This window comes from Panthera pardus, unplaced genomic scaffold (genome assembly GCF_024362965.1).
Source record: "Panthera pardus isolate Hobbes unplaced genomic scaffold, ASM2436296v1 HiC_scaffold_17, whole genome shotgun sequence".
In the NCBI taxonomy this organism is placed as follows: domain Eukaryota; kingdom Metazoa; phylum Chordata; class Mammalia; order Carnivora; family Felidae; genus Panthera; species Panthera pardus.
Genome location: NW_026526732.1, coordinates 101,803,991 through 101,818,910, shown reverse-complemented (window position 1 = coordinate 101,818,910; position 14,920 = coordinate 101,803,991). Strand labels below are relative to the sequence as shown.

The following is a 14,920-nucleotide window of genomic DNA, read 5'->3' as shown; positions in this document are numbered from 1 at the left end:
AGGAGCTAACTATCATCTCTCCCACAGGAATCCTTGCTATGCTGTATGTCCTTCCAGACATCTCTATCCACATAGATGCACACATAAATGCTATTTTAGTTTATTTGCAAAAGTAGGCTAATATTAGCCTGAATGCCCACATATCCTCCCCTTTGTCAACATGGATTTCAATCTTCCCCTTTGGTAATGAAATATTTTTAAATAGTGCTTAATTTTGTTTTAATTAACATTTATTTCAACTCTACTAGGGAAGAACATTTTTCTATATGCTTCATAGTCAAATGTATGTCTTCTTTTGGGGCTCGTGTATTCAAACCCTTTAATGATTACTCTTCTAGTATGTTCATATTGCTTTCCTTTAATTCCTAAGTATTCTTTACATAAAAAAATATTAGCCCTCCATCTGTACTATTATAAATTGTAAATATTTTCGGGTTTATCATCTGCCTTCACATTTTGTAATTGGCATGCAAAAATACTGATTTTCATGTTGTCAAATCTATGACTTCTTGCTGTTACAACTGTTGCATTTTTATAAGAAAGGTCTCCCCTCCTTTAATATTACATAATGCTTACTTAAACATTCTTCAAATAATTTTATGAGCTTTTACATTTAATTTTTTAATCCATCTATAATTTTTTTAAGCGAAGCACAATTTGAGAACTTAATTTTATAGTTTTCCAAAGTGTTTACCAATTACTCCAGCACAAGTCTGCAGCTAAACTGAAATGCTAATTTGTTCAAATTCTAAGTGGTAACGCATATCTGAGCCTATTGCTAGGCATTCTCCTCTGTTTTGGTGCCAACAGCAATAAGGTAATTATTCACATTAAAGGAATATATTTTTTCTAGAAATAACTGGTAATGTTGGCTATCTTTAAGTGTTTATTATTCCAAAAGACTTAGAATTATTGAATCAGATTTCAAATGAATATATTTGGCTTGTGATTAAAATTGCATTAGATTTGGGGCACCTGGGTGGCTCAGATGGTAAAGTGTCTGACTCTAGATTTCCACTCAGGACATGATCTCACGGTCTGTGAGTTTGACCCTGTGTTGGGCTCTGCTCTAACAGTATGGAGTTTGCTTGAGATTCTCTCTCCCTCTCTCTCTCTCTCTCTCTCTCTCTCTCTCTCTCTCTCTGCCCCTCCACTGCTCCCACACTCTCACTCTCAAAATAAAGTTTAAAAAAAAACTTGCATTAGGTTTTAAACTACTGAGTCTTTCCACTGATATTATGCACCACCATTTATTTTACTCTTTTATATCTCTTACCAGTGCTTTATAGCTTTGTTTCCATTGCTCCTGTCATTTTTCTTAAGTTTATTTCCAGATAATTTAAATTGAAATTTAAAATAGGATTTTACATTAAAATACTCAAAAGCTATTGATTTGTGCATTTACTGAATACAACTGATAGTTTTTCAGATTCTCTACTGTGCTAGGACAAAATATATATAATCTACAAATCTGATAATCTACAAACTGATAATTTGGATTTCTTTTAATAGTGACATCAAACGCATTTTTTCCTTGACTCCATACATTGGCTAAAACTTTAATAATAATATTTAATGATTGTTACAATATACAGTAATTTTTAGTGTCAGTGTTTCCATAAAATAGAAAGTTGCTTGAAACAGATTTTTAATTATTTGTTTTATATCAGTATTTAAAGCAGTGATTCTCAACTAATGGCTAAACCACTCTATTAGGAAACATTGATTTAAAGGAATATCCTTGTAGTCTTACTTTACTGTTTATTCCAAGAATACAAGCTGAATTTTATTAAGTGTGTTTCAGTTTTGTACCAAATTGATCATGTTCTTAGTCCATATGTATATGGTCCATATATATATATATATATATATATATATATATATATATATATGGCTTCAATAAATTAAACCAAAGAATTATTTCATTTTAAACCATCCTTCTTTACTTGAATAAATTACAATCATGATTTTTCTTTTTTTCCCTAACAAACTGTTGGATTTCATTTGTTGCTGTTTTATTTAGGATTTTGTCATTTTTTTTACACTTAAATATTGCTCCAGTTTTCTTTCTTTTTTTTTTTAGTTATCTTTACAGCTGTTTTAAAAATTATTTTACACTTCCTTTCTAATTGAAAAACTTCCATATTTTCCTATTCTATGGAATAGATCATACAACATAAAAAGTGTCTGATATTTTAATGATTCAAAGAATATGCCATAAATTTATTTCAGCCAAATGTATTCTTGGGAACAAATCTTTGGTAACTTCATGTCTTTAGCTTTTGTTTCAGCTATATTCTTCTGTAACCAATTATGATAATTTATATTCATACATATAACTCATATTTTTAAATTTCAGAATGGCACTCTATAATATACACATTTTTATATTACAATTCTAATCTCTTTGGCATCTGTTATACTTGAATTATCATTTCAGATTTTACATGTTGTTTTCTTTGTATAATTAAGGTTGTTAAGGATTAAATCATTATCTCTAAAAAAAAAAATTCAAGTCTACTAATTTCCTACTTTCTAATTCACCAATTTCTGCCTTTATCTTGCACCAATTAATTTCACTAGACTTACTGGTTATTTTGTTTATGGTTTCTCATATTGACAGCTTAATTTTTTTGTACTTTACTATTCAAAATGAAAGTATTTAATGTGATGGCATGTTGACCATGTCTCATGAAATACTGTCATTATTGTTATTTCCTTAGCAATCTGCTGCAGAAATTTTCATATCTTTCATACAAAAGTTATTTAGAAGGTTTATTCTTTCTTTTCTGCTTTTTTATCTTGCAAGAGATTAAGATTGTTGGTTAAGATGTTTTCAACTTCATATTTATTTTATTGTGATCATATTCAACATCATTTTGGTTTACTAAAATTTATTAGGTTTATATTTATATTCTGAGATAAATTATATTTATATTCCTTGTATATATATATATTGCCTTTATTATATTACTCAAATTTCTTCATGCTTTCTGTATAATTTTTAACCTAGTTTAAAAGTTAAAAACTCAAAGAGGTAAGTAAATGTCTTTCATTACCATCATTTTTCTATCAAGTTCATTTCTTTTTTTTTTTGAGATCTACTTTATAGATTTCTATATTATGTTATCTGGTATAAGATATAGGTTTTTTTTTTATATTCATTTATTTATTGCTGACAGACAGAGAGCACAAGCAGGGGATGGGCAGATAGAGAGGGAGACACAGAATCCAAAGCAGGCTCCAGCTCTGAGCTGTCAGCACACAGCCAAAGGCGGGGCTCGAACCCACAAACTGTGAGATCAAGACCTGAGCTGAAGTTGGATGCTTAACTGACTGAACCACCCAAGTGCCCCTGGTATAAAACTTTCTTGACTATTGGGATCTCCCTAGAGAATGAGGTCTTATTATTAATGTAAAATGTATTTATTTTATACATTTTATTTTTTCTTTTCTTATAATTTTGAGTCTTTTTGTTTTTATTTCAATGATTCATTTTATTCAGTGAATTTTGGATATTTAATTAAATATTTAATTAAAATATTTTTTCTACAGTGGTTTTGTTTTCCTCCAGTAAAAAAAAAGGTTGTGATTACATGTTGATATATTATCTAATTTTTTCCTACATAGGGTCATTTTTAAGAATCATATTTTCTTTTTATAACTGGAAGATTTATTCTTTCTTACTTCCATTGTCTTTTTACAACTTCTTTATTGTTCTAATTCTCTTACTATTTAATTTTATTGTGTTTTTGTGTTTTACTATTTATTTTATGGTTTCTTTCGTTCTCTTATCTGTCTGGTGATTTGGAAGGTATATATCCTGTTTTAAACAACAAATTGACTCATATTTAATTCATCTGGCACTCATACCCCATTGCCAGTTTTCTATGGCCGTACTCCCAGGTAGTGAACCTAGAGTTTTATCTGAGAATTATGACCTGTGATGATTAGTTTATGTGTCAATGTGGTCAGGCTATAGTACCCAGTTATTCTATCAAACACTAACGTAGGTGTTGCTTCAAAAGTGTTCTGTAAATATGGCTAACATCTACAATGAACTGACTTTAAGTAAAGATCACCCTCAATAATGTGGATGGGCCTCATCAATCAGTTGGAAGGCCTTAAAAGCAAAACTGAAGTTTCCATGAGGAAGAGGAAATTATGCCTCAAGACAAAGCTCAAGAGTTTGCAGCCTATCAACCTGCCAACATTATTTTGAACTTACCAGTACTCATAAGCATGTGAGCCAATTTGTTCAAATACATCTCTTTATATATACTATTATATATGCTAATATATATACATACATATATATACATATATATACATATAATATATGTATTCTACATATACATACACATAACCTATGTGTTATACGTATTTATATAAACAGAACCCTAATACATTAACTTTGCAAATTTTATGTAGTTTCTTTTATAAGAACAATTAGACTTTGTCTTATTTTAATAACCATATTTACAGTATGATATTTAATTTATTTCAATGCTTACCATTAAAAAATATTTTTATATACCTTTACAGTATTCCTGAATTGTATTTTTATTTGTGAACTTTAAATCAGTTTAATCTCTTTATTAGAAAACTTTTTGAGGGACACCTGGGTGGCTCAGTTGCTTGCAAGCATCTGACTCCTGATTTGGGCTCAGATAGTGATCCCAGAGTTGTGGGATCAAACCCCATGTCAGGCTCTTGTGCTGAGCATGGAGCCTGCTTAAAATTCTCTCTCTCTCTCTCTCTCTCTCTCTCTCTCTCCCTCTGTCCCTCCCCCACTGGTACACACACATTGACTCTAATTTTAAAAATTAAAAAAATAAAAAAATAGAATACTTTTTAAAAAAAATTTTCAGTTCTTAAAAAGCAAAAAATACCTTTGTTTGTTTGTTTTTACATGTAAATAGCATTTAAGCAGAGTGTCCAATTCTTTGGTCATAATCTTTTTTTTTTCCCTAAAGATATATATTTTTTACACCACTATCTTCCTATAGTTAATGGTGTAGAGAATTCTAAGGTTAACAAGCTTTATGTTCCCTTCTGTTTTTCTTTTACTTTTTTCACTGCTTTTTCTTGCACTGTAATTAAATGTACTGAAATTAAATGTAAGTACTCCGAGGTATTTTAGGTAGAGTTTTCGTTATTCTCTCTGTTGTATTTACTCTGGGCTCTTATTAAAAAGAGAAATTACTATGTGTACTTTGGATACCTTCTCTTTTATGATTTTTAAAATTTTTTTAACATTTATCCATTTTTTGACAGACAGAAAGAGAGCACAAGCAGGGGAGGGGCAGAGAGAGGGTGAGACACAGAATCCGAAGCAGGCTCCAGGCTCTGAGCCCTCAGCACAGAGCCCGATGCGGGGCTTGAACTCATGAAACGCGAGATCATGACCTGAGCCAAAGACTTAACCAATTGAGCCATCCAGGCGCCCCTCTTTTATGACTTTTGTCTCCTGATTTTGTCCTCTGCATTCAGGTAGATTCCATCAGTGTGTTCTTCATAGTGCTTATGCACTTTGGGGCAGCGGTGATTTCATTCTTTACCACTTCCAGTGAGTGCATTATTAAATTCTGTTGTTGCACTTTAAATTCCACAGAATTCCGGGCTCCTGAGTGGCTCATTCAGTTAAGCATTCGACTTTGGCTCAGGTCATGATGTCACAGTTTGTGAGTTTGAACCCCACATTGGGCTCTGTGCTGTCAGTGCAGAGCCTGCTCGGATCCTCTGTCCCCCGCTCTTTGCCCCTCACCTGCTCTCTCTCTCAAAAATAAGTAAATTTTAAATAAATAGACAAATTCCATAAGATTCTTCATATTCTTCATCTCAATCCTATTTTATTTTTCTCTCTCTTAACCAGCTATCATCTCAACTCAGACTATCATGATTTCACATTTTACTTTATCTAGTATCTCATATAATTCATATTTCTAAAGATTTATTGATAGCAGTAAACATGCATTATCTAAACTTTGCTCCTTAAATAAACTATAGTCTTTTCTGCCTTTGGTTGCTTTATTCTACCACAATTATGTTACAGAGATTTTTTTTTAATCTGTCCCTTATTTTACTGTTTATTCATCCTTGAGTTTTGAGTCTTAATCTAAAATTTAATTTCATGTTGTAACAAAATGTGAAACAGGAGCAAACTAAACAAACAAGTGCATTCCCTAACATATTCTCATTTCTTACCTCTCGTTGCCTGGGGCGATGTCGGCTGCAAGACGGGTCCAGGATTTCTTAGGACAAGCACCATGAAGTTGGACTTTCCCATATACCCCTGAAAGTAAAAGGAGGAACTGTTGGACAAGAAATTTTAGAGGATTAAGGCCACCTAAGTAAGGCTCATTAGAGAGGTTACTGTGCAGGATATGTTGTATAGAAACTACATATGAAGATGTCCATCTTATCAGACAAAGAATAAATTCTTCAAAACTTATTCTCATTCTCTCAAAAAGCTATAGAGAAATGAATGCTATACAACATCTAGTAATCCAAAAGTTGGGACCACTCCAATGGCTAACTAGTTACATTCTACCATTATGTGACTCCAAACCATTTGCAGTTCTGTTGGAAGTTAACTGGTTTTGATATTTTATGTTATCGGCTTCATTCTCCAAAAGGCAAGGGTAATTTTACTCCCTGAGGAAAGGGATTTGGTGCTATTAGCTTTGTTTTCAGTGGTTGGACCTCATATTTTTTTGTATTACAGATATCAAAGGATAGATCTCTAGCTCCTTTGTTTCAAAATATAATTTATTTCAGACTCATAAATTTAAGTCGTACCAGGGATATGCTTGATGCGGTCCAGTTTTATTCCTTCAGGTCTTTCCTCTTACGTGTTTTATTGCTGTTTAAAATCACATGTAGCACAATTCCTCATATTCCAATGGTCTCAAAATGTTTTGAGCAGAACCCAAGCAGTAACAAAATTATGATCATGCACTCCTAATGCATGTGTATTTATTTATTTTTAGATAAACATACACATATATGAATATCTTCACATATGATTCAATAAAAGTTCTAACATTTTCTTCCTGTACCCAAATGTATTGTTTGTTTATGCCTGGATTGGTACATAATATATCACTAATACTGAAATCTAAAGATTTCACAATTTTTAGCAGAAAACTTGAATTAAAAAAAAACCCAAATACCAGTAAGGTGCAAATACTATGCTTTGAGTTTTAATACAATGTAAGCAAAAAAATTTCTCAGTTAGAACCCAACCACCTGTTTATGTCACTATATTTTTTTCCATACTGTAATTCAGAAAAAGTCACAAAACTAAAAATCAGGATTAATGGAAATGCAACAAGTATTCTAACTTTTAAGACATGTCCTGGAATAATCGATCTTTCATAATGATAGTCATATATATATATGCCTATCTCTAAACATTTCATATGATATCATCATCATCATCTTTAAAAATATTCCACCTTTTTTTTTGGGGGCGCCTGGGTGGTGCAGTCGGTTAAGCGTCCGACTTCAGCCAGGTCACGATCTCGCGGTCTGTGAGTTCGAGCCCCGCGTCAGGCTCTGGGCTGATGGCTCGGAGCCTGGAGCCTGTTTCAGATTCTGTGTCTCCCTCTCTCTCTGCCCCTCCCCCTCCCCCATTCATGCTCTGTCTCTCTCTGTCCCAAAAATAAATAAAAAACGTTGAAAAAAAATTAAAAAAAAAAATATTCCACCTTTTTGACTATTGGCTAAGTAAAATAGGAAGGGGAGGAATGTGAAGTAATTTAAGAAATGTCCAACAACGATTTTGGTGAAAACCAGTTAACTTCCTTAACTAAGTTATGCAGAAAACTAGACTGATCAGACAAGTAGATTTCTTGATCATTTCTAATCATCAAAGATTTACTATAAAATAACTCCATTCCTTGTTTCAAGATTATACTACGTAAAAAAATTAAAATCTGTAATTTACCATGGTATCATACAATTTTAAGCATACAGTGAAATATTTCATTCCTTATTCAATTTAATATCAGAGGAAATTTCAAACACGCTAGCTTGGCCATATGGCTGGAGTTGAGGATTAAGATGGGCATCCTTTTATACTAAAGCAAAGTTTAATCCAATGTGGTGCTGCACCGAACAGAGTGGATACCACAGGCAAAAATAAATGGAATGTTCCTGTTATCCATCTAGTAAAAAAGTAAAAATATTCTTGAACCTCATATTTGTAAAAAGATAAAAGCATGTATGAAAAATCCTTTTGAAACAATAAAGCCCTATCAAAGTACAGTACTATCTTGCAATGGTTATACATTTTGAAACTAGGTTATCAAACTTCATATTAGCCTAACATGATTGCTTCCATTTTACTGGGTTGTTGAAATCTTAGAAAATTAGTAATGCCATACAAAGAAAGCAAAAAAAAAAAAAAAAATGTTAGAATAAGCAGCTTCTTATACCTATCCCTTAATATGGAGTTATTGTGAGGCTTCACATCCTAGTTATATAATCCCGGTCCCAGTTTCTATGCTTTTACATAGGTCAACTTTAAAATAGGATTTGGTGCTGTGGCAGTACCAAATAAACAAACTGCCAACCGTGTTTTTTTAGATCAATTAAATATATATATCAACAACCACATAATATTTATAGTTGATAACAGACTCTTAGTCCAGGCTTTGGTGTCTGACCTATCTGGATATAAATCTAAGCTCTGACACTATAGAGCTGTGTGGCCTTCTGCATATTGTTAATCATCTCTGAGTCCTATTTTTGACATCTGCAAAATGGACACTGGTACAGAAGACCTGGTAAGTGAAATAATAAATATAAATTATCTAGAAGAGTGCCTGAAATTTAGTATGTGTTCTATGAATGTCACTTCTCCATCACAGAAATATACATTTCATTTCATTTTTAATAAAAAGTTATAGTAGACTCTTACCAATTGTTCCTGGATCAACATGAATTCCATTGAAACGGTCACAGAAAACTCCTTCTGAGGCTCTGAGGAGAATCAGGAGCTTTTGCTCTTTTCCTAAGGGATTTTCCAAAGTACCTGTTTACAAAGAAAAGTAATTTAAATTAATTTGAAATTAAAAGAGAGAGGAGGAAATTGTGATGTAATTTAGAGAATGCAAAGTAGATGCTATCATGTAGACTATACACAGAAGAGCCAATTGTCACATGATGAAATGAGAAAAGGGGGGAAAATGAGATGCAGTAAACTTCTCTGAGGTAGAGTGGATTGCTGTTCAGCAAATATTCACTCTTCTTTCTCCATTCAGGAAGTGTATACTTTCCTAACTACTAAAATTTAGCCTGTCCTAGTGACTTGTTTTGGCCAATGAAATTTGGGTAGAAGTGATAGTAATACCAATTCTGAGTTGATGCTTTAAAATACTTTGCAAGTTTTCACCAGGTCATTTGCTATTATGTTCCCTGTCATGAAAGGAGAATTCCTTAATGACATCTAGTGCCTGAATGAAGGCATAGGTAGCAAAGCTGAAGAACACAGAAGCTGCAACTGATTCTAGTGAAAATATTTGTTGTTGTAAGCCAATGAGATTTGGGGAGTATTTGTTACACATAATTACAGCAAAACCTGGCTGGTACACTGTCTATGGCTGTATCCCCAAATTGCTTTACATGCATCTTAGCATTTAATCCTCACAGCAATCCGGAGAAGTATTATTATTATTTTTTTAAGTTTATTTATTTTGAGAGAGAGCGAGCAGGGGAGGGGCAGAAAGGGAGAAAGAGAGTCCCAAGCAGGCTCCATGCTGCCAGTGCAGAGCCCGACATGGGGCTTGATTTCATTAACCATGAGATCCTGACCTGAGTCGAAATGAAGTCACGCTTAACTAAGCCACCCAGGTGCCCTAAGTATGATTCTTAGGCCAATTTTAAATATTCATACATAACAAGGCTAAGAGGTTAAAGGACTTGTCCAAATTTATCCAACTAGTAAGTAATAATCTGAATTTAAACAATGGTGAATTTGAACAGTTTCTGCCAAGTGATTATTAAACATGTACTGGGTCTTTCTCTAAACCGAAATTATTCTAGCAGCATATGAAGAAAATCCATTCAGGATATGAAGGTCAGCACGGCTTTTGGCCTTAATCCATCAATGCAAACAGAGGAGTTTGGTCACTTTTGCAGCATACAAATTGGGGAATTTTGCTGGACTAGTCTTAGTATTGACCTAATAAAGGTTATTTACTTCAGAAAATACATCTTAAGATACAGAAAGTATTACAAAGAATTCGTTTTTCAAGAAGAACCTGGTGAGAAGATAGTTCCCAAACTATATACTGTATCAAACAGGCTGACAAAGAATATCTGTCACCAAATGAGACTTTCCAATTGAGAAATCCCTGAAAACAACCAAAATGAGGCTGCTGATACACTATGAAGTTACTAGTGAACTTAAAATTGCCTGGTTATCATTTTGCTTAAGCAGTTTTTCAGGGGGTGTAAAATCATTCTCCTCCATTGACATTCCATATATATACCTGGTTAGCCAAAAGGTTCCCATGTGAGTTGTGAGTTTGCAGCTTGCTACATCTTTATGGTCTAGCCTTCACAGCCATTAGTCTATGAGGCACTGTTGAAAGTAAGCCTCAGAGAGGTAAGTGAATCTGCCTGGAGTCAGACAGTGGGTCAGTGGGCAAGGATCAGACCCCACAGCCTGTTTTCCCAGTGAATTGCTGGAGTACACTGCTGTTCCAGGTAGGAATGCCAATCCTCAGCTGAGTGACTAATGTATCCTCTCGGCCCAAACAAAGACGTGCTAGAGCAGAAAGAAGGAAAGCAGGGGAGGAGGAGAATGTTAAGAAAACATGTGTGGTGTAGCTCTTATCTGGCAGTTTAAGTCTGTCCAGTAAGCCGTTTTCCAACTGTGATTTCATTTATTTCACGGAGGGTAGTTTAGATTCTTGGGGTGGGGGGGGTGGGGAATGGCCTAGCACTAAACAGATACCAGAGAGAAAAAAGTAGGACAGTTTTTGCCCTAGAGAAATGTATGCAGAGTCCCACAAAGAGAGTTCAGCGTTCCTCTAAAATCAGAGATTAAATCAATTATGCAACCCCAAACTGCAGCACATGTGAGCTTTCGCAGAAAGTCTGGGCAAGATTAGTCTCTGCTGTGATATTCTGATATATCTGAAATGACCAGGGTTTGAATTTTTTTTGTTGTTGTTGTTACATGGGGTAAGGGGAAGACAGGGGTAGGGACTGGGTAGAAAGGAGACAAGAATGACCTAAAAGGGGGAAAAAATTATGCCATTTTAACATTAAAATGCAGCACCTCTTGAATTTGTAAAAGCTGAGAATGGGAAGCCCTAAAGGCCAAGCTCCTCTTTTATTCTCTGATCTAGCAATCAAAGACAGGTGAGGGCTCTCACCAGCTTGGGCTTTGTCCCTAAATGACTGGAGCTACCACTGAAAGAAAGCTCTGGAGATAATACAGTTCCTCTCAGGTTTCCTTTTTCAAGCTGCTTCAAGCTGCTTTAAACTGTAGCAAAAAGCATTTGTCAACCTGGATGAATTTAGATACTCATAATAGAGGGGAAATCATTGTCATTGCATTGCAGAGAAGCCAGGTGTTTTTGCATCCACAATTTCATTGAATTCTTCCAACCCTCTGATGGATTATTGCTGAGGAAACTGAGACAAAGACAAAGAGAGGTTAGATAACTTGTCAGAAATTACACAGCTAGTAAGTGGTGAGCCTGGGCTTAGACTTAATAAGTACCATCCTAGGACACGTGGACATGAGGAACAGGAAAGAAGCAAAGGGAGGTTGCCATTACTTAGTGCGATGGTGGGCAATGGAAGGGAAACAATATGTTCCAGATGCTAAAATCACCTGGGGAGATGGAAGAAAATAAGTTCTGACATACAAAAGATAACTGTTATAACGATTTCAGGAATATGGTACAAATGGATTCCATGAAATTCAAAGGTAAGAAAAAGGGAAAAGAACCTTATATTATTTCATTAACTAAAGCTCTTTGATGGAATCAAGTATAAACCTAGTTTCCACTTAAGCCCACTCTCTCAACATGACTCTCCACACCTTGTAACTAAGCCAACACACACTGAATTACTTACTATTCCCTCTACACTCTCTCCTCTGTGCACATGAGAGTCCCCAGGCTTTAATATCTCCACTGCTGTCTTAACTCCTGGACATCCCTCAAAACATGGCTCCACTGTAGTTTATGTCTAACAGCCTTCTATGATTTTGAATTAGATGCTCTCTTCTGTGAATAAAGATGTCCACACTCCTTGCTGCCCCCCCCCCCCCAAAGAGCTTGTCCTGACAAAATAGTGTGGAATATGGACAAAGGTGATTTCCCGGAGTTCTTTACTGCAGTGTTATCTATTTCAAATAACAAACAATTGAAAACACTTTGAAGTAATAAATGATTGGAAACCACTGTCCATTTAGATTCCCTTCCTATTCCCCAATTTCCTTGACATGCTCAAAAGCTGAGTCATTTAAGTCTTTAACACACCAAAACCCAGCTCTGATGCCACCTCTTTTGGGATCCTTCCTTGTCAGCTAAGATTTGGTCAAGTGGCCCCTTCTACGGCTTATGTCACTACATCTAAACTGTGCTGTAAGTCCCTTCTACCTGATGGCCTCCTACTCTCTATAGTGATCTAATCAAAAGAAAAGACTGTGTACTGCCAGTAGAGTTCATTTATGTTTTATCAGAAATGAAATGAAATGAAAAACTAGGTAATTTTAACCAATCTTTTTGCAGTAAAGAGAAATAAAGAGGAATACTCCAGAGTAAAAAAGACCCATTTCACCAATGTTGGAATAATCTTAAGCATCTATGTGCCTGGCATCAAAGCTGCAGAATAAAGCAAAAATTGACAGAATTACAAGGACAATAGATATACCTATAATAACAGTGGAAAATTAAACATAACTATGAAGAGAATGAACAAAAAGCAGTAAGGATATAGCAGTTTTGAATAATACTATTGACAAATCTGACATAAGAGTCCTGGATGGAAAATTAGACCCAAAAGAATACATATCATTTTGAGACATGCACAACAGAGTCACAAATAATGATCATATGGTGACCCTAAAGCAAGTTTAACAAATTTAAAAGGATTGGAATCATAGATGCTTGCTGACCACAGTTCAATCAAACTGTGCAATTTATACAGGGAAAGGTCTATAAAATGAACTATATTGAAATAAAGATTTCCCAATTATCTAGAGATATCATTAAGAGAGTGAAAAAGCAAGCCACAGAGTAGGCAAAGACATTTGCAATACATATAACCAACAAAAGGTACATTGTAGAATATATGTGTCTCCAATAAATCAATATAAAACAGAGAATTCATTATTTTAAAAGATGGCAAGAGAACATCTACTTCACAAAACGATATCAAATAAACAATAAAAAGTTTTAAAGTATTAATCACATTAGAGATGAGAGAAATGAAAATTAAACAATAATTAGATCTTACTACATACCTGCTGGAATGGAATTAGGTTTAATTTAGCTGTGTATTTTTTATTTTATAAACTTTTCTGTATATGCATATTTTATAATAATTCAAATTTTATTAACTGATTATTATGTTTTATGGACACTGATCAATAAGTATTTATTAATCAAAAGAACAGAAACTGGGGGCGCCTGGGTGGCTCAGTCGGTTAAGCGTCCGACTTCAGCTCAGGTCATGATCTCGCGGTCTGTGAGTTCAAGCCCCGCATCGGGCTCTGTGCTGACCGTTCAGAGCCTGGAGCCTGTTTCGGATTCTGTGTCTCCCTCTCTCTGACCCTCCCCCATTCATGCTCTGTCTCTCTCTGTCTCAAAAATAAATAAACGTTAAAAAAAATTTAAAACAAAAAAAAAAACAACAACAACAACAAAAAAAAGAACAGAAACTGGCCAAAATTATATGTTTTACTGCTTTTCCATGACATTAATATTTTTATAGCTCTATTGAGATATAACTGACATACATGAAAATGCATATATTTGATGTATACTGACTAAAATTTTAGATAAAACTTTTTTCAAGTCCTTTTCATTGAATCCAAAGAAACAAACGGTATTTCTACATAATTTGTATTTCTGTCCAAGTAAACCTTGAAATTCCATGAGATATCATGATTGATTGCACATGAAAGGTTAGGAAATTATCCCCCAAAATTAATTTTGCACATTTCTTCTGTCCTCTGAAGTCGGTTATATGAGCTTCTAACTGGAGCACCACTATTTTTCTAAAGTCTTGCTATGTCTATTTTCTTCAGAGCAGAGCCTCCAGAACATTTTTATGATCAGAACCAAACTAGCAAATAAACAAACTAAACCAATTAAATTGTGAAGCAGATTTTATTATGAATTAGATTTTAATTCCTAGTGTACATTTGACCTACCTATCCCTAAAACATTCCTCCCCTACAATCAAAATTAGGTGAAAAGGGGGGCTTTCAGTCCAATGAAATAATGATTGGTTATAAGAGTAACAAGTAGGCACAAATGATAATCTCTAATCCCTTGGAGAGTGATTGTATTCTGGCTGATAGGTTTTTATCATTGATGAGGCCTGTCATTTTGTCCAACAATTGATAGAATATTAAAATAAAAGTTAAGGGTGCCTGGGATGTTCAGTCAGTTAAGTCTATGAGACTCTTAGTTTTGGCTCAGGTCAAGATCTCATGGTTCTTGGGATTGAGCCCTACATCAGGCTCTGCACTGAAAGCACGGAGCCTGCTTAGGATTCTCTCCCTCTTTCTCTGCCCCTGCCCGACTCTTGTTCTCTCTTTCTCCAAATAAATAAACTTAAAAAATAAATAAATAAAAGTTAATACATAATATATTCACTCACATACTTGTAAAATGTATAAAAATCCTTAAAACTTTATAAACAAGGGTGAGCTAACTCACTTCTA

The 14,920-nt window shown here is 34.2% G+C and overlaps 1 protein-coding gene across 2 annotated transcripts in view; it reads right to left on the bottom strand.

Annotated features, from left to right (window-relative positions):
• PKHD1 (PKHD1 ciliary IPT domain containing fibrocystin/polyductin) overlaps positions 1-14,920 on the bottom strand; it is a 488,429-nt gene that overhangs the window by 156,551 nt on the left and 316,958 nt on the right. For both annotated transcript variants that reach the window (XR_002082091.2, XM_019457395.2), the window contains exons 54-55: positions 8,927-9,040; positions 6,208-6,295 (exon numbers count right to left, since the gene is read on the bottom strand). Coding sequence is in view for 1 of the 2 variants with exons in the window: in XM_019457395.2 (XP_019312940.2) it covers positions 6,208-6,295; positions 8,927-9,040 (202 nt within the window). In the remaining variant the exon portion in view is untranslated. The remainder of the gene's footprint in view (positions 1-6,207; positions 6,296-8,926; positions 9,041-14,920) is intronic.